General features: G+C 37.2%; 1 protein-coding gene across 1 annotated transcript in view; it reads right to left on the bottom strand.

Moving 5' to 3' along the window:
- LOC128997468 (ribosome biogenesis protein BOP1 homolog) overlaps positions 1-15,955 on the bottom strand; it is a 28,347-nt gene extending 12,392 nt beyond the window's left edge. The window contains exons 1-8 of the mRNA XM_054423107.1: positions 15,763-15,955; positions 14,548-15,009; positions 12,002-12,153; positions 10,822-10,939; positions 9,166-9,318; positions 8,069-8,254; positions 7,220-7,387; positions 6,675-6,849 (exon numbers count right to left, since the gene is read on the bottom strand). Of these exons, the coding sequence (XP_054279082.1) occupies positions 6,675-6,849; positions 7,220-7,387; positions 8,069-8,254; positions 9,166-9,318; positions 10,822-10,939; positions 12,002-12,153; positions 14,548-15,009; positions 15,763-15,864 (1,516 nt within the window). The 5' untranslated portion in view covers positions 15,865-15,955. The remainder of the gene's footprint in view (positions 1-6,674; positions 6,850-7,219; positions 7,388-8,068; positions 8,255-9,165; positions 9,319-10,821; positions 10,940-12,001; positions 12,154-14,547; positions 15,010-15,762) is intronic.
- Positions 15,956-19,190: the final 3,235 nt, after the last annotated feature.

Below are 19,190 nucleotides of genomic sequence, written 5' to 3'. Positions count from 1 at the left end.
GATGATAATTTAGATAGTAGTAACTCGTTTTGTAAGTTTAGAGTCTTTCATCAAAATATCAGGAGCTACAATAAAAACATAGATGACCTACTATTAACACTTCAGGGTATAAAAAACAAATTTCATTGTATTATTCTGACTGAAGCTTGGTTAAATGATGATAGTGATTTGTTGGCTATTGATGGCTATAACATATTTAGAAGCTACAACAACTTGAATCAGAACGATGGAATAGTAATATACATAGATAATTCATTATCAACTTCCTGTAACCAGCTATTGATTGGCGGTGTCGCTACGAGTCTTTCATTGACTTTTACGTGGGCAGGCGTGAATTGCAACTTAACTGCCATATATCGCAGTCCTGCTTCGTCTTTGCAAATTTTTATTGATAGCTTACATGATTATATAACAAATTCAACAAATTGTTCTAGCATGAAAATAATTGCAGGTGACATCAACTGTGACATTTTGAGCCCCCAATTAAATTCTTTGGAAGACCGTTACTTAGACATACTGAGTGACCTAGGATTCATCCAGTGTATAGACAAAGTAACAAGGCCAATAAGTAACACGTGTATAGATCATTACTTTGTCAAACTTCCGCCCAACTTTACAGCCAACTCAGCCGTCCTACAGACCTCAGTCACAGACCACTACAGTATTTGTCTCGAAATTAAAAGTACCGCCAAAACAAATCCGAGAGTAAACAACCACTCTCAAAAATCAATCAACTGGGAACATGTTAGGCAAGATCTCCTCGTTCAAAACTGGGATCTAATCTATACATCAATAGATGTCCATTCTGCCGCAAAAATCTTTAATGATATACTTATTACCATTGTTGAACGTAATTCATCTACCGTTACCACTACCGCTAAAACGTTCAAGATAAAACCGTGGATAACTAACGGTCTCTTAAAATCAATACGTCATCGGGACAAATTAAGTAGACTAACCAATAAACACCCCTTAATACTAGACTGCGTGCGCGCTATGTTAGATACAGAAACATATTAAAATCTACACTAAAAAAGGCAAAATACGATTTTTACAAAAATAAAATCAATGACGCTCAAGGAGATCCAAAGAAATTTTGGAATATAGTGAACGAAGTAGCGGGCCGCGCAGATCCCAAATGCAAATTTCCAGTCGGCGCATTTGGCGCACACAGCGACACTGTCCCCTCCATCTGTGATAAATTTAACAAATACTTTGCTTCCGTCGGATCCCAGCTAGCCGGGGCTTTGCAGCCTGTTGGTCATGTCGAAATAGAGGATGCTGATTTTGCTGTGAACTCCCAGTTCTCACTGCAACCAATTACCCATCAAGATTTACTAGACGTGGTCACCAAAATCAGAGGAAACTCGGCACCTGGGTATGATGACATTTCCTCTAAACTGATAAAGCATAATCTAGACGTCTTACACCAACCCTTATTTCACATTGTAAATTTAAGTATATCAACTAATACTTTTCCAAATCCTTACAAAATCGCCAAAGTAATCCCGATCTATAAATCAGGCCCAAAGAATGTGATATCAAATTTCAGACCTATTTCTTTACTTAGTGCGGTATCCAAGATAATTGAAAAATGTGTCAAGCAACAGTTGTATAGATACCTCGAGGAAAATAATATCATTGACAACGCACAGTTTGGGTTCAGAGCTAACGTAAGCACTACCCATGCCTTATTTAATATCTCAAAACATATTTATGAAAAAATTGATGATAAAAAACGTGTGCTTGTAACCTTTTTAGACTTGGCAAAAGCATTCGATTCTATTGATAGGCATAAATTAATCACAAAACTGCAGTTGATAGGCGTTGACAACCCATCACTTGACTGGTTCCGCAGCTATTTGACTGGTCGATCACAGTTCGTTACTATCAATGGCGAAAATAGTGATATCACTAACATTGACTATGGTGTCGTCCAAGGAAGTAACCTAGGCCCTCTTCTCTTTTTAATATATATCAATAACATTACTAAATTAAGAGTCAATGGTAAATTGTTTCTTTTTGCTGACGACACAGCGGTAGTGTCCTCGGGTAATACGTGGGATGATGTCTACCATCAAGCTGCATCTGACTTACTTAAAATAAAAAATTGGCTGGATCATAACACATTGACATTGAATGTATCAAAAACCAAGTGCATGCCAGTTTTCTTATCTCGAACTCGTGACCCTGGCCCTAGAAAACTCTATCTTCATTCATGTGGCGATCTGTGGTCTAATACCTGCGGATGTGACACAGTCGATCGTGTGGACCAATACAAGTACCTTGGGGTGATCATTGATCAAAGGATGACATGGTCTCCTCATATTATCTATGTAAAGCAAAGATTGAGGAAACTGGTCTACGCCTTTTATCAACTAAGCCGTGTGTTAACGGTTGATCACTGCAGATACGTTTACTATGCATACGTGCAGTCTGTGCTGCAGTATGGCATACTGGCGTGGGGCGGTGTATCTGCTGCCACATTGGCTCCTCTTCACGTAACCCAGAAAACCTTAATCAAAATTATTCTTAAAAGGCCAAAACATTATTCAACAAGTTTACTTTTTTCCGAATTCCCAGTTTTAAATATTAGACAATTGTTTATCAAAACACTATTACTTTTCATTAAGAACAACAAGGAAATTATTTTTTCTAACTTACAACACAGTTATCACACTAGGCACAGGCATAACTTTGGATACCGCACTCCACAACTAGCATATAGTTCCTTGAAAAATAACGTGTTTTACATAGCTCACATCCTTTATCGCAACTTGCCGCCCAACATAACTGATGCTGAATCAGGCAGTGTCGCTGTGTATAAAAGCAAGGTCTGTGAGTGGCTGATGACTGTGGGAAGAGAGGCTGCAGAGGCTTTAATTCGCTCGCCTTACATTTAAATTAATCTCTGACATCAAACGCCGCCATAATAGCTATCAAAATAAATTTTTCTTCATAGATTAATATTTTTATTGTTGCTTAAGGCTGTTTATTGTTAATTAATTCTAGTATACAATATATTTATATAGCATATATATACATTTATTAAAAGCTCCTGATACGTATTAAGTACAGATGTACACATTATTTATAAACAGTGTGCACATTTTTTTGACCTATGGACAATAACCAAAACTTATTTCCTGCTGGTAAGAGCTCTTCCCTCGAGCACGGACTTGCAGTCCATTCGGGGGAATACTATTCTTACCCTGATAATGTATTCCTGTATTTATATATGTGAATAAAGTGATTTTTGATTTGATTTGATTTGATCTCCCACACTGTAACATATCAGGAGACATTTACAATCAGTTGCTACTGCTATGAGAGACAGAGCAGGGTTGGGACACCAGGCTACACTACGCACTGTCCCTCCTACTGGGATAGTCTTTAGACACCTGGCTGTGGATATCTCCCACACTGTAACATATCAGGAGACATTTACAATCAGCTGCCACTGCTATGAGAGACAGAGCAGGGTTGGGACACCAGGCTACACTACGCACTGTCCCTCCTACTGGGATAGTCTTTAGACACCTGGCTGTGGATATCTCCCACACTGTAACGTATCAGGAGACATTTACAATCAGCTGCTACTGCTATGAGAGACAGAGCAGGGTTGGGACACCAGGCTACACTACGCACTGTCCCTCCTACTGGGATAGTCTTTAGACACCTGGCTGTGGATATCTCCCACACTGTAACATATCAGGGGACATTTACATTCAGCTGCTACTGCTATGAGAGACAGGGCAGGGTTGGGACACCAGGCTACACTACGCACTGTCCCTCCTACTGGGATAGTCTTTAGACACCTGGCTGTGGATATCTCCCACACTGTAACATATCAGGAGACATTTACAATCAGCTGCTACTGCTATGAGAGACAGAGCAGGGTTGGGACACCAGGCTACACTACGCACTGTCCCTCCTACTGGGATAGTCTTTAGACACCTGGCTGTGGATATCTCCCACACTGTAACATATCAGGAGACATTTACAATCAGTTGCTACTGCTATGAGAGACAGAGCAGGGTTGGGACACCAGGCTACACTACGCACTGTCCCTCCTACTGGGATAGTCTTTAGACACCTGGCTGTGGATATCTCCCACACTGTAACATATCAGGAGACATTTACAATCAGCTGCTACTGCTATGAGAGACAGAGCAGGGTTGGGACACCAGGCTACACTACGCACTGTCCCTCCTACTGGGATAGTCTTTAGACACCTGGCTGTGGATATCTCCCACACTGTAACATATCAGGAGACATTTACAATCAGCTGCTACTGCTATGAGAGACAGAGCAGGGTTGGGACACCAGGCTACACTACGCACTGTCCCTCCTACTGGGATAGTCTTTAGACACCTGGCTGTGGATATCTCCCACACTGTAACATATCAGGAGACATTTACATTCAGCTGCTACTGCTATGAGAGACAGGGCAGGGTTGGGACACCAGGCTACACTACGCACTGTCCCTCCTACTGGGATAGTCTTTAGACGTCTGGCTGTGGATATCTCCCACACTGTAACATATCAGGAGACATTTACAATCAGTTGCTACTGCTATGAGAGACAGAGCAGGGTTGGGACACCAGGCTACACTACGCACTGTCCCTCCTACTGGGATAGTCTTTAGACATCTGGCTGTGGATATCTCCCACACTGTAACATATCAGGAGACATTTACAATCAGTTGCTACTGCTATGAGAGACAGAGCAGGGTTGGGACACCAGGCTACACTACGCACTGTCCCTCCTACTGGGATAGTCTTTAGACATCTGGCTGTGGATATCTCCCACACTGTAACATATCAGGAGACATTTACAATCAGTTGCTACTGCTATGAGAGACAGAGCAGGGTTGGGACACCAGGCTACACTACGCACTGTCCCTCCTACTGGGATAGTCTTTAGACATCTGGCTGTGGATATCTCCCACACTGTAACATATCAGGAGACATTTACAATCAGTTACTACTGCTATGAGAGACAGAGCAGGGTTGGGACACCAGGCTACACTACGCACTGTCCCTCCTACTGGGATAGTCTTTAGACACCTGGCTGTGGATATCTCCCACACTGTAACATATCAGGAGACATTTACAATCAGTTGCTACTGCTACGAGAGACAGAGCAGGGTTGGGACACCAGGCTACACTACGCACTGTCCCTCCTACTGGGATAGTCTTTAGACACCTGGCTGTGGATATCTCCCACACTGTAACATATCAGGAGACATTTACAATCAGTTGCTACTGCTATGAGAGACAGAGCAGGGTTGGGACACCAGGCTACACTACGCACTGTCCCTCCTACTGGGATAGTCTTTAGACACCTGGCTGTGGATATCTCCCACACTGTAACATATCAGGGGACATTTACATTCAGCTGCTACTGCTATGAGAGACAGAGCAGGGTTGGGACACCAGGCTACACTACGCACTGTCCCTCCTACTGGGATAGTCTTTAGACACCTGGCTGTGGATATCTCCCACACTGTAACATATCAGGAGACATTTACATTCAGCTGCTACTGCTATGAGAGACAGAGCAGGGTTGGGACACCAGGCTACACTACGCACTGTCCCTCCTACTGGGATAGTCTTTAGACACCTGGCTGTGGATATCTCCCACACTGTAACATATCAGGGGACATTTACAATCAGCTGCTACTGCTATGAGAGACAGAGCAGGGTTGGGACACCAGGCTACACTACGCACTGTCCCTCCTACTGGGATAGTCTTTAGACACCTGGCTGTGGATATCTCCCACACTGTAACATATCAGGAGACATTTACAATCAGTTGCTACTGCTATGAGAGACAGAGCAGGGTTGGGACACCAGGCTACACTACGCACTGTCCCTCCTACTGGGATAGTCTTTAGACACCTGGCTGTGGATATCTCCCACACTGTAACATATCAGGAGACATTTACAATCAGTTGCTACTGCTACGAGAGACAGAGCAGGGTTGGGACACCAGGCTACACTACACACTGTCCCTCCTACTGGGATAGTCTTTAGACACCTGGCTGTGGATATCTCCCACACTGTAACATATCAGGAGACATTTACAATCAGTTGCTACTGCTATGAGAGACAGAGCAGGGTTGGGACACCAGGCTACACTACGCACTGTCCCTCCTACTGGGATAGTCTTTAGACACCTGGCTGTGGATATCTCCCACACTGTAACATATCAGGAGACATTTACAATCAGTTGCTACTGCTATGAGAGACAGAGCAGGGTTGGGACACCAGGCTACACTACGCACTGTCCCTCCTACTGGGATAGTCTTTAGACACCTGGCTGTGGATATCTCCCACACTGTAACATATCAGAACTTAAATATCTTGTCTCTACTAAAATATATCTTTTGCAGCCTTATTTTGAGGTTGACTCAACACTTTAATGTAGGACGTTGTAACTCATAAAACAATAAACTACAAAAGTAGGAAGAAAATTTCTAATCCCATAGTGCATCAGATATTTTAATTACAATAACTTTGGTATTTGAAAAAATATTTTTGGATGGTAAATAACCCATGAACAGCTGTTTAAAAAAATCCAAGATGGCCGCTAGCCTCCAAGGACTTTTAAAAACCAAATAAAATTAGCAAATGCCTAATAATTTGTTCCTTGTCCCACAAAAATCTTACCTTTGACAGTAAGGTCGTCAGATCCTGACAGTAGATATTGTCCTTTAGGGTCAACAGACATGCATCTGACCATATCCGTGTGGCCTTGGTAGATCAAAGACATGACGTTGGGGAAGGGCTGAAGATCCTTGGGGTTGGGCAGTTGTGGCACCAAGTCTTCCGGTTCTATTGTCAGCTGAAAATACAAGAAAGTTAGTTGTCTATTGTCATATACTCACTATAGAGAATGAGTGGACAATGGAAGATTGTAATAACACAGCCTATGAGGGAATGCAAGGTTTTTAAAGCGCAACATTCAAAAATGTTACTTGGGCTCTAGCCCGGGTTTGTTTTTTTACGTTACAAGGCCTAGAGGTTGTGGAATTATCACTTAGATCCATTGTTGATTGGTGGGATTTGAACCCCGAACCTCGGGGATCGAAGTTTTGCTTACTACAACTAGACCCGCTCGGATTACCTTTTGATAGAATATTTAGGCTCTATTTGTGAAATATACTATTCAATGATTGTTTTTCAATCTGTCTTGATATTCTTTCCCACCTCACCTTCATCTTGATAGCTCGTGGACACAAATACAAGTCTATACATCTCATGAATCGTTCCCTGATGTATCTGTTGTAAGTAGGCACTTCTCGCAACGAGTTGTACTTCTGAGGAATAAAGTGCAGCTTCTTTTTTCCCAGTGACTTCTTTTCTCTGTTGAAGTATTTTAGCTGGAACAAATAACAAATCATTGAATTTTACTTGTTAATGAAATACATTTTTTGGGAAACTAGTCTTGAACTGAAAACCCCTAATAATGAATTTGGGTATATTTTTGTTTGTAACTCAAATTTGTAACCCAAATTTACTTGTAACTATGTTGGATTATAAAAATAAATTTTAATTTTTAATATTTTGTTTTTGAGACCCTGATAGCAATCTGCTAATTAAGAATGTCCATAAGCTAAAATCAGATACTTTCATTGACTTCCAAGATCCCCAGTAAAATCAGGGGCTTTTCAGCAACTAGTGACCATCTTGTAAAATCGGCCAACTTTACTGACTTCTGTAATCCATCTAGTAAAACAAATGATTTTTTAGCAGCTTCGGCGAACTCAGTGCCTTTCCAGTAACAACCTAGTAAAACCAAGAGCGCAAATTTCCAATGACTTCTGTGACCCCCTAGTGAAATAAGTGACTTTTCGATAATTTCCTTGACCCCTTAGTGAAATCAGTGACTTTTCAATTACTTCTGTGACCTCTTACTGAAATCAGTAACTTTTCAATGACTTCTGTGACCCCCTAGCAAAATGAGTGACTTCTGTGACCCCCTAGCAAAATCAGTGACTTCAGTGACCTGATAATAAAATCAGTGACTATTCTATGACTTCAGTGACCAGTAGATTGCCTACCTCTTTCTCATTGAACAGATACTCCTCAGGTGGGTTGTAAGACTCGGCGTGTCCGGGGAGTTGTCTCTTAGGTGCCGGGATGTGGCTGTGTATCCTCCTCATCTCCTCAGCCACCTCGTCACTCTGCCACAACATGTAGAACTTGGGACCGGCCAACTCCTTCTCTCGCTTCTCTTTCTTCAGCATCTGCGGAAATAACACGATTCAATGTTTTAAAACTTGTTTTTAATACATCTTTAACACTATTGGCATTCCTAATGGATTTTTTAAAACGATTAAACCTATGATCTTGAACATTCCAACTTTGAAACCTTTGGTTGGAGAGCACAATCCTGGAAAAAACAGAAGATTTTAATGGTTTAAAATTGTACCCAGTTATCCTTAGTTGGGCTTTCAATCAGTGCCATATTTCCCTAAGACAGCTAAAGGGGGCTACAGCGTTTAGTACGAAATTTTTTTTTTAAACAAAAATATTATTTGTATTTCATAAAATTAATAATTTGCGATGATCGTGGGTGACGATGATGTCCACGTGATTGCAGGAGATGTTCTCGATTTTTCTGCGACTGCGGGAGTGCCCTCACGTTAATTTGGTCTAGGGCCACTAGTATCCAAAATGCGACACTGCTTTTAATAAATATATTGGAGCTGATTTTAGTCAGTTACAAAGCTGTTATTCCATTATCTCGTAGGGTCTAATATTTTGTTTTTATGGCTAAACCATAGGCGTAACCCAAAGGCTTAGGTTGAGTTGAACTATAACTTGACGATCAAGTTGGATTGGTTTAAAGAAAGATTCCAGAAAGGGTAGTATCGAAGATATTTCAATTTATAAATTAGGAGCCTATAGACGTTGAAATTTGTAATATAATTGGTACAAGAAAGATAAGTGTGCCAAAAAGGGCGAAACTTGAAGAAAAATCACTCACATTACTGAATGATGAATTCACAGTTCTGATAATTATTCACAATGAAACATTATTCAAATGAGGGAATGAGTGCAGTATGAGAAACCAACGGTATTAAAGGACTACCCTATTAAGTTTATTAACTGACTACCAAGAGTTAACTATATTTTGAAACAACTTAACAACTACCTTTGATGACTTCATCCATCCCATTTTAAGAGCATGGACATACTTTGATACTTTTTCTTTCTCACTCCGGCTGGGTAAAAACGACCGTTTGTGATCAGGAAACTTCCTCACTGGCATCTTCATAACATCAGAAGTGAACCATTCAACCCATTCCTGTAATAAAAATATCAATATAGATTACATGTACCTATTCAGTCTAATTCAACATCCTTTACAATAGGTACTCCTTATTTTCTTTTTGCATCTGCTCTGCTTGTCCCCATATCTAGACCAACTGGTCTGTGTAGTGACAAAAAAAATTGTTACATACCGAACCATGAGAGTACTACCGAGCTATTGTGTTCCGTAGGCCAATTAGTGCAATGTTGAAGAAACTGCAATGTTGCTCATTTATAGACAAACAGGTATTATGATAAGCTAATGATAGCACAAAAAGAAAATACAAAATTATAAGAAAAATTTAGGTAGGCCTACTTTAACTTTTAAATATTATTTTTCATTTGTGAGTTTGAAATGTATCACTCAGATTAAAATATAAGTAAATTTCAAAAGCAAATCTAACACAAGTTGTCAGGTACGCCTATGTGCCACGTTTGGATGTAGGCTACTTTAGTAAATTACTAAAACCTCCTTTTTACTTTTTGAGGTGTCTAAGTTACTCCCCAAACTCACAGCAGCGCCAGCCAAGGCAATTAGTTGTATGGCCATAACATGTTTGAATATGTTTTTTTTTTTTTTTATTTGGAGGCATTCTGATTACTGTGTCAAAACAGGTTGCCATTCTGACGACAAAGGATTACTTTGGTAACCGGATATTTAACGTCTAAGTTATGGGATCGATCTTTTAATTTAAAATATGCTTTTCTTAAAAAAATCAATTTTTTTGCACTAAACAAACCCCCGCTGAGACATTAATTTTTTAAATATGCCTACTTGGGTTTGAATCTGAATACAAACATGAAAATTTATTTCATAATAAGTTTGAATGGGGTTAAAATAGTCTTGGCAAAAATATACTGTAACTGTTCGATTTTAAGGGAGTTGATAAGAGTTGAGAAAAACAGTGTCACATACCTTTTAATGAGAAAATCCAACACTGGAAGGTAGCAGGGGGAATGGGGATTGGGTGAGCTCACCACGCTGAGGGACACACTAGAAGATCTGGAAGTTTAGATGCACTGTACACTTCGAAAGGGGGAGTTTAATATTATTATCACTGATAAAAGAGAGAGAGGTTTTAATGTGGGGACACTTTCACCACAAGGTGGTCAAAAGACCGAGATTGCCGTAAAAACGGCGCGGCGCGGCATACGTCCGATACGTCCGATCGAGGAAGGTTCAGACGCTAACTGAATAAAATCATGGTGGGGAAATTTGAGTTTTCCATGAGAGGGAAAGAGACAGAGATATATCACGCCATATGACGTAGGCATCGTATGATTTTGAGGAGAATATGAGGGAGGGGAATTGCCGTGGTGTGTGTGTGTGAGTAGAGAGGAATACATTTTACAGACTTAAAATTAATAATTAACATACAAATAAATGTTGAAAACCTATGCACACCGTTAATTAAATGTTACCGTAATAAAATTAATGATTAGTGATTAAATTACTAATTACCATATTTACAACTCCCTACTGAACAGTAACACTTACAGGATACTCTTCAAATTCAGGATCAGGCACTTTGTGAGACAACATTCTTTGGATCAACTCAATGTCCTTGTCACTGAGAACAACGTCCTGGCCTGTCTGCGCATCAACAACTGTCCTCCTGCAAATTTACAAATTTATCAGAGGATGTCCAAACACAAGCACACACTTGTGAATACGAATACACTCAACCAAAATACACAATTGGTTGATAATTGGGGAGACAAACTAAGGAATACGGAAAATCCTTTACTACCACGCCCAAACAATACATTTTTTACCAAATCATACAGTTTTTTTTGCTTATATAAATGTCTTTTTCATGTATTGTATTGTGTATTATCTTGTAATTTAGTTACTGTAATTCTGGTATTACTGGGAGAAAATCAATATTCTCATTCTTATCCTAATTGCTGAACATTTAGTTGTGAGCAATGTCCGTTAGGCCTAGTCGTATGAAAACAAATTATGTTTGGTGTAAACACACACATTAAATAATAGCTTATGCCTATTCCCTATATGGGAAATTCACTAAAAGCAAAAAATAGCGAATGCTTAATTTAAGTTCTAATTCACAAAGAACCCACTCTTTCTGTTAACTTCTACCAAGAAGTCAACCGTTCATTTTAGTTAGGACCTCCCCTACCAAGCTCTGCCAGACATCTCAACTTTTCATGAGTAGCACATCTAGACCACTAGACCTGATCAAGATAGTATTCAGACCCTCAATGCTATCCCTGTGATCAGGAAGAAAAACACATTAAACCTTTGACCTTTCAGTCATTGATCAGACTTAGCTTTCTACTACACTAGTATACCAAAACCCCAAGCTACAGTAAGTAGTTTCAAACTTGACTATCAAGTTGTAACAGATGTCCAGGTATATGTTTAGGATATTTTTTTAGTTGTATGTAGTACTCAAATACCTGGTGTAAGTTGAAGTTTGGTTATGTTGCGTCCAAAATATATCATCCTTTGAAGCTCAAAGGAAAAAGGCCTAGGCTTCAATGAATATAGACTACTTCTTTATAACACACAAAACAACCCTTCTCTTCATCTATACCTCCAACATGTTAAAAAATATAGCTCCAAGAGAATAAATGACAACTTGAAAACTGAGATGTAATTTAAAATAAAACTGTCAAGTCTAAGCTACACTGAACATAAGTCAAACACAACTTACCAAAAGTTAGGATCCTCTGCTTGTTTTAAGAAGTAATCGAGTTGGTCTCCTTTTTCGGGTTTTAAAATCTTCTTTCCGTCCCAATCGTAGCCGAGATGCCGATACTCATCATACCATTCTCTGGGCACGTTTCCAACTGTATTTCGGATGTCCTGCACAAACAAGTTTACTTTCATCTCCTACTTAAATTATACACAGTTTTAAACAATACTTTTGACTATTGAGAGTAGCCTAGTAGACGTCCCATTACCTGGTTAAAGCAGTAGCTTGCTTTAGAATGAAAATCAACAATCAGTTGATTCACAATAATCTGACTCAGATCGTTTCATATTAACCAAAGCGTTGGATTGACAAGATACAAGTGTTTTTCTTAAAGCATTTGATCAGGATAAAGTTTGGCCATTATTGATTGTCTAATGCAGTTTTAGGCCTATTAATTACAATTAGGTAGCCTATAGGTCGCCCAGTGGTCTGAAAACTCAACCAAAAATATGTAACTTAATGTACAGGGTTCTCTATTTTCACCCCACACTGTGGGCCTAAGTAAAACATGTCATTGGAATTTTTTTCCATTGGTTTTTATATTCTGTTTATATTTTGTTGTAATTTCGTCACCAGCATGGCAACCCATGGCTCATGTATTTTTTTTTATTTTATATATTCAGGGGGGGGGTTACAGTTGAATTTAGCCTCCAGCAGTATTCTATGTGGCTGACAGTTAAGGGGATCCAGGCTTCAGAACATAATTTTTTTTATTTTTTATGTTTATCATTTTTTAAAGATATTTATTATATTGAATGGGCCTAAAAACTGTTATTTTATTTGTTGTAGCCACTCTATGTACCACAGTACCATTTTATGTATTTTTATGTATCATAACGTAACACATTTTTATTTTTGATATGACTCATAAAATAGTTGATCAATTTTGTTCAACTAGGTGTCTTTTTGTAGCTATGTACACTTACTGAAATCCTGGATATTACTTTGTTTGTAGGATGATTCGTTTTTATTTTATAAAGGTTGAAAAACAAAAAAAAAAATTCTTAGACTATAGGCCTATTTCAAATATAAAAAATTATATTTTTTTAACTATTTGACTTATATTAATAACTAGCTGTACTCGCGGGCTTTGCCCCGTTTAGCTTCTTAATTTTCAAGATGAGCTCGTTCGCATGGCTCAATCACGTCCTGGTTGAAGTTCGTTCGCATGGCTCAATCACGTCCTGGTTGAAGTTCGTTCGCTACGCTCACTCACCTTTAGGTTGGAGCTCGTTCGCTGCGCTCACTTGCCTTCAGGTTACCTCGTTCGCTACGCTAACTCGCCTCCACGTTGAAGTTCGTTCGCTACACTCACACACCTTTTGGTTGCAAATTAGCTGTTGTCATAAATAAAAATAAAAAAAATAGTGCTGCAGTGTTGGTAATCCTTGTAAATTTAATGCTATTGAACATCATCGAACAGAACCAACTTGTTTAATTGAAACAGCTGTTAAGATTCATTAATTCCTTTCTAATATGACAAATTATAAGGTTAACATGGGAAACTCCAGAGCCACTGGGGCGGAGCCCGAAAGCCCGATCAGAATAAAAACTACTTAGTTTTCCTATTTAATGCCCAAAGAATCGGTGTACCGAATTTCAGCCTCCTAGGTAAATGGGAAGTGGGAGAATTAGTGATGAGTGAGTGAGTGAGTGTGTCAGTGAGGGCTTTGCCTTTTATATATTTAGATTATACCCAAAAAGTTTGTAAATACTATCAAGAACATCTGGTAAAAATTTCAACATGATAGGACAAAAATTTGCTGAGATATATAAACTTTTCTGTTACAAAACACTAAAAACCACAACTTTCGGGGAATCGCGATCGAATTCCTAGAAATACTAGGCCTACCATACAATCTGTTGACGCGCGCATGTAGTATCTGGGGAAAATATATTTTTTATTATGAAAAACATGTAGGATACCTATAAAACTTATATTTTCTTGTACATAACCAAATAACAATAAAATACTATAAAAAAAGAAGTGAATTTTGGCCATTTTTTCACTCTCTGAAGCCTGGATCCCCTTAATGGGTTCTGTTGTATAAAGTATAGGCCATAAACTCTTACACCGAGCAAAACCAAAAGGACAACTTACTTTTAACTGTGCACCTTGTAACCTATATTAAAAAAATAACAAAGTGCCATTTTAACCCAAGAAATTGAAGTTTGTAACACACTCTGTGAGAAGACGTAGGAATTGGCTAACATTGGAACTCGCTAACTTGGTTGTGTGTCGCAACTGGCTAACTCTGGGACTGGCAAACCGTCCCAGTCAGGAATTGGCTAACTCTGGAACCCACTAACTCGATTTTGTCCTTATCAGAGGATGCCTACCCTCCTAGTATCCAAATTCAATGACAATACTGACAATCTAAATCATAGGAAGAATGTCAATTGTTTATTTCCCCTTTCATCTCGACTATCCAATTGACTGAACAATTAACTTATTAGGCCTAGACCTATTTAAATTATAAAAAAAAAAACATTAAGTTACTTACTTCTTCATCAGAGGTATCACCTTCCTCGTATTCATTCTCTGTTTTGGTTTTTTCATCTTGAGTTGTATTATTTGCTTCCTTTTCCACGTTCTCACTGTGAATTTTTTCAATGGAATCAGTTTTTTCTTTACTGTTCTTTTTACTGTTGTTCATCTTAGGTGACTTTTCGTGATCTTTAATAATTGTGGGAACTTTCTTTTTGTTCTTTGAATCTTTCTCACTCTTGTTGTTTTCATCATTATCAGATTCCCATTCAAGCTCATCACTAACAGCCGCTCCAGAATCGCTTTCTGCATCACTGTGTTCATCTTCAGAACCTGATTCCTCCTCTTCTTCATCTTCGACTGACGATTCTTCTTCTTCTTCGTTTTCTTGTTCACTGTCATCTTCAAACTCTAACCCTTCATCATCTGAGCTGTCATCTTCATTGGAGTATTCATCGATTTCTCCCAATTGATAGTCCTAAACAACAGATCGAGCATTAAAAATAAATTACTAGGTAACCTAAACCTAATTAAAAAAAGATTAGGCAAGTTACATTTATTATTTAAGCAGACAGCTTTAGCTTAGTCTTTCTTATCTTTTATTCATTCATTTAGCATAAGTTAAAATACTTGTGGAAAAAAGTAAGCTATAGGTAGCCTGTAAAATACAAAATGAAAACTAGCCTAACTACCTACATTATGTGAGCTTGTTCTACCCAAGGGGATTGCTTGAGCCTTTAATGCAACGTTTTATACACATATAGGCCTACAGCGTTAATAAACAAAATAATCAGACAGTTTTGATGTTAACAAGTTCAAATGAAAAATGTCGATAAGTTACAAGTTATAGACTAGGCTATTCGATATTTAGAATATTTCATTCGTTTAGTTAGGTTCTAGGTTAACTTAACCAACAAAACTAGATAGGCTATATTGAATGAAATAGTCGATAAATCGATCGATATATTCATTCGAGTGAGTGTAGGACGTAAACTAAAGTGCAGTCAATATAGGCCTATGTTCAATCATTTTCAATGCTAGGGGCCTAGGTAGGTTAGGCCTATTTGAGGACGAATGCCGGTAAGTTTAATGTAGTAGAAAACAATCAAACATTTGTTCGAGTTTATGAAACTCGTTTACAACAACTGCTAATATTTTGACATGTCAATGCTTGTAAATGTTTGACCAATATAGGCCTAACGTCTGCTTTAGTTAACAAAAATCTTCTTACCTCCTCTGTATATTTTGCATTTTCACTGGGATTAGATGGTCCTTGTAAATTCTTACTTTCTCCACTTTTTACATGTTCGCTATTGGCCAATTTACGTTTCATTTTAACAACTAAAGAACAATAATTCAAAATTTGACAAAGTTATTGTACGAAAAGATAGGCTAGCTTGTCAAAAAAGTTTAAGGTTATGTTGGTTCAGACGGCAAGGTATGCCCTCGTGTTGAGTTTTTGTTTTCATTTTAGCACCATTACTTTTACTTCTTCTCTTTTCACAGGAATGAAGCAATAATATGCGAATTTATTTTATTCAATGATTTTAGTACTAGTGAAGAAAAATTGTCACATATACAACAATGTTAATTAGCAAAGTTGTGCCAGTAATATCATGGAAAATGAAATAAATTGTCATTAAGTTATGTTATAGTTTGTTATTACTATTGTTATCACTATTTGTTATTACTTGCTATTACTATTTATTATCACTTTGTTATTACCATTGTTATTACTTTTCTAGTTAGTACTATTGCAAATGCCATCTCATATTGTACATACATATTTTGTAAAAAGGTGCAATCCGTTGGGGAAAATAAATAAATAAATACAGTAAATTGTGATACAAACTATAGATTGATAGCTTCCTAATATCAACATATTATTTCTAAAGAGTCGATATGATGTCGATATAACTAAATAACGATAAAGTCAATTGATATTTGGGTGGATTTAGACACTTGTTATACCTCCCGATTCAGTTGTACATCAATATTACTAAATCATTTATTTCATCACTACCATTCAGCAGGCCAATATTAATTATTCGCCTATTCATGTGATTAATTCCTGTGGCATAGCAAGGTTTCTTGGCAATTGGCATCTGGAGTCAGTTGGGTGGTATAAAGGTGGTATCCAAAACAACCCCCAATACACTACACTACTTTAGTGGCATCCATCAGTAAAACTAAAAGCATAGATAAAACATACTTGAGGAGTATGTTTTATCTATGGTAAAAGCTAAAAGCTCTACCAGGATTCGAGAATACTCTGTACCCTTCAGTAGAGAAAGAGGTTGGTTGGATTCGTAGTTTTGGCCATTTCTAAAGCTTTATAACTTAATAGCCAATGTCATATTTAACCGTTTTTATCCTCTATATACAGGGTGTTTGTGAACTCTCTCGAAAAAATTCAAAAGATTATTCCTTGGGTTAATACATGAATATTTTACATTATAAACATGGGTCGCCGGAGCCTCGTTTTCCGTATGTCTGTCTGTATGTGTTTTTTATAAATAAACTTATAACTCGAGTTTGAATCGAGGTAAAAACTTTAAATTTGACACACTTGTGTATTTTAACGTGGTACACAAACATGCAAAATTTCATTTCGTTGACTATTTCAACATGGCGGCCATTTAACATCTTTGACCTCAAATTACATGAAAACCACTAGAGTTACAAAAAAACACAAGAATAACAAAATGTGGGAAATTTTATGCCAAATCAAATGACACCTAGATCTGAAAGATCGGACAACAAACAGCTGAGTTATAAACTTTTTAAATAATTAATCATTTCTTTACTGGCTTTTAATTGTTATTGTTTATTCTTTAAAATCATCTGATCCTTTCTAAATTGTTACAACAATGTAAGACAGCTGGTTTGCCCTAACAACAACATTTAGTTTTTTTACTAGATGGTAAATGTATTAAGTGTCCTATTTTAACCTTAACTATTGAGATATGTTTAAGGTTAAATAATGTACTCTGTATCAGATAATTTTAAAGAATAAACAATAACAATTAAAAGCCAGTAAAGAAATTATTAATTATTTAAAAAGTTTATAACTCAGCTGTTTGTTGTCCGATCTTTATGATCTAGGTGTCATTTGATTTGGCATAAAATTTCCTAAATTTCGCTATTCTTGTGCTTTTTTTGTAACTCAAGTGGTTTTCATGTAATTTGAGGTCAAAGATTTTAGATGGCCGCCATTTTGAAACGGCTATAGTCAACGAAATGAAATTTTGCATGTTTGTGTAACACGTTAAAATACACAAGTGTGTCAAATTTATAGTTTGTACCTCGATTCAAACTCGAGTTATAAAGTTATTTATAAAAAATACATACAGACAGACAGACAGAAAACGAGGCTCCGGCGACCCATGTTTATAATGTAAAATATTCATGTATTAACCCAAGGAATAATCCTGTGAATTTTTTCGAGAGAGTTCACAAACACCCTGTATATATATATTAATAATCAAAAACATAAACTATGTTTCAACACTTAGGTCATAGTCATGTTTACATTTTATACAAATACAGTAACAAAAATAATGAAAGGAATAAATATAGTCATACGTTAAGCTAACTTAAAATTTAGAGTTTAAAATGAATTGTTGTATTGAAAATAATTTTGGTTTAGTGTAACTTTTGTTAGTTTGATTACGTCATTAATTTGAGGTCTTGTTAGTGTTCCATGGTCAATTAATTGTTGTTCGAGTATCTCAATGGTTTGTTTTCATCTTTAGGTATGCTTGTATACATGTCATGTACAACAAATGAAAGACACAATGAATTCTGTGGTATATTAATATCTTTAATTTTGTCTATTAATTCATATGTATTAGATACATTGACAGTGTTGTTCAAATTTATATTGTGTTTTATTTTACTGTGTAAATCCTACTAATATTATAAATGAGAAAGTTTGGATGGATGGATTTATGTATGTTTGTGACAAGTAAACACGAAAAATACTGGATTGGGCTGAAATTTGGGATGATGTAGCTCACATTCCCGATTAACATATAGGCATATTGTTATCTCAAAACTCCTTTCAGGCTGCCCCAGTGGCTCTGCAGTTTCCAATGTTATGGGTATTCACATTTAAAAGGAATTAAATAATTTTGTCAGCTGATTTGACCAATAAAGTTATTCTATGATATTCAATAGCATTAAAAAGTTATAAAGTTTACCAACAGGGTGCAACACTTCATAATTATAGTTTTCCATGTGATAACAGCTAATTTGAAGTAGGTAAGCAGCATCAAAAAGCTGTAGTACAATAGAAGAAAGACATTTGAAAGAACTGTCAAAGTAAGATTTTTACGGTAATGTTTATGTGTTTAATTTAATACATAATTTGTGATATTGTGTGCATGTTTGATAATTAACTTTTTTTATATTGTTCAGGTGCATGGGGTTGAACAGAATGGCTATGGTAGATGTGTAATATTATACTGTATATACTATACTATATCTGTAATCCTCTTTCATTGCAAACGCAAAGCTAGAGGCTAGAGTATAACTACAATAAGCATTTTATACTTATAAGCCAACCCCGTATGAAGAACGGGTACTCTGCTAGTATTTACATAAATTGTAAGTAGGGGCTTGTCGAAAATTGACTATTGGTTTAATTGGGATGTCTTG

Source organism: Macrosteles quadrilineatus, unplaced genomic scaffold (assembly GCF_028750875.1).
Source record: "Macrosteles quadrilineatus isolate MER2022 unplaced genomic scaffold, UCM_ALF_1.0 Scaffold_6__1_contigs__length_79288215, whole genome shotgun sequence".
Taxonomy (NCBI): domain Eukaryota; kingdom Metazoa; phylum Arthropoda; class Insecta; order Hemiptera; family Cicadellidae; genus Macrosteles; species Macrosteles quadrilineatus.
Note: the sequence above shows the minus strand (reverse complement) of the source record. Positions and strands in the feature narration are given on the sequence as shown.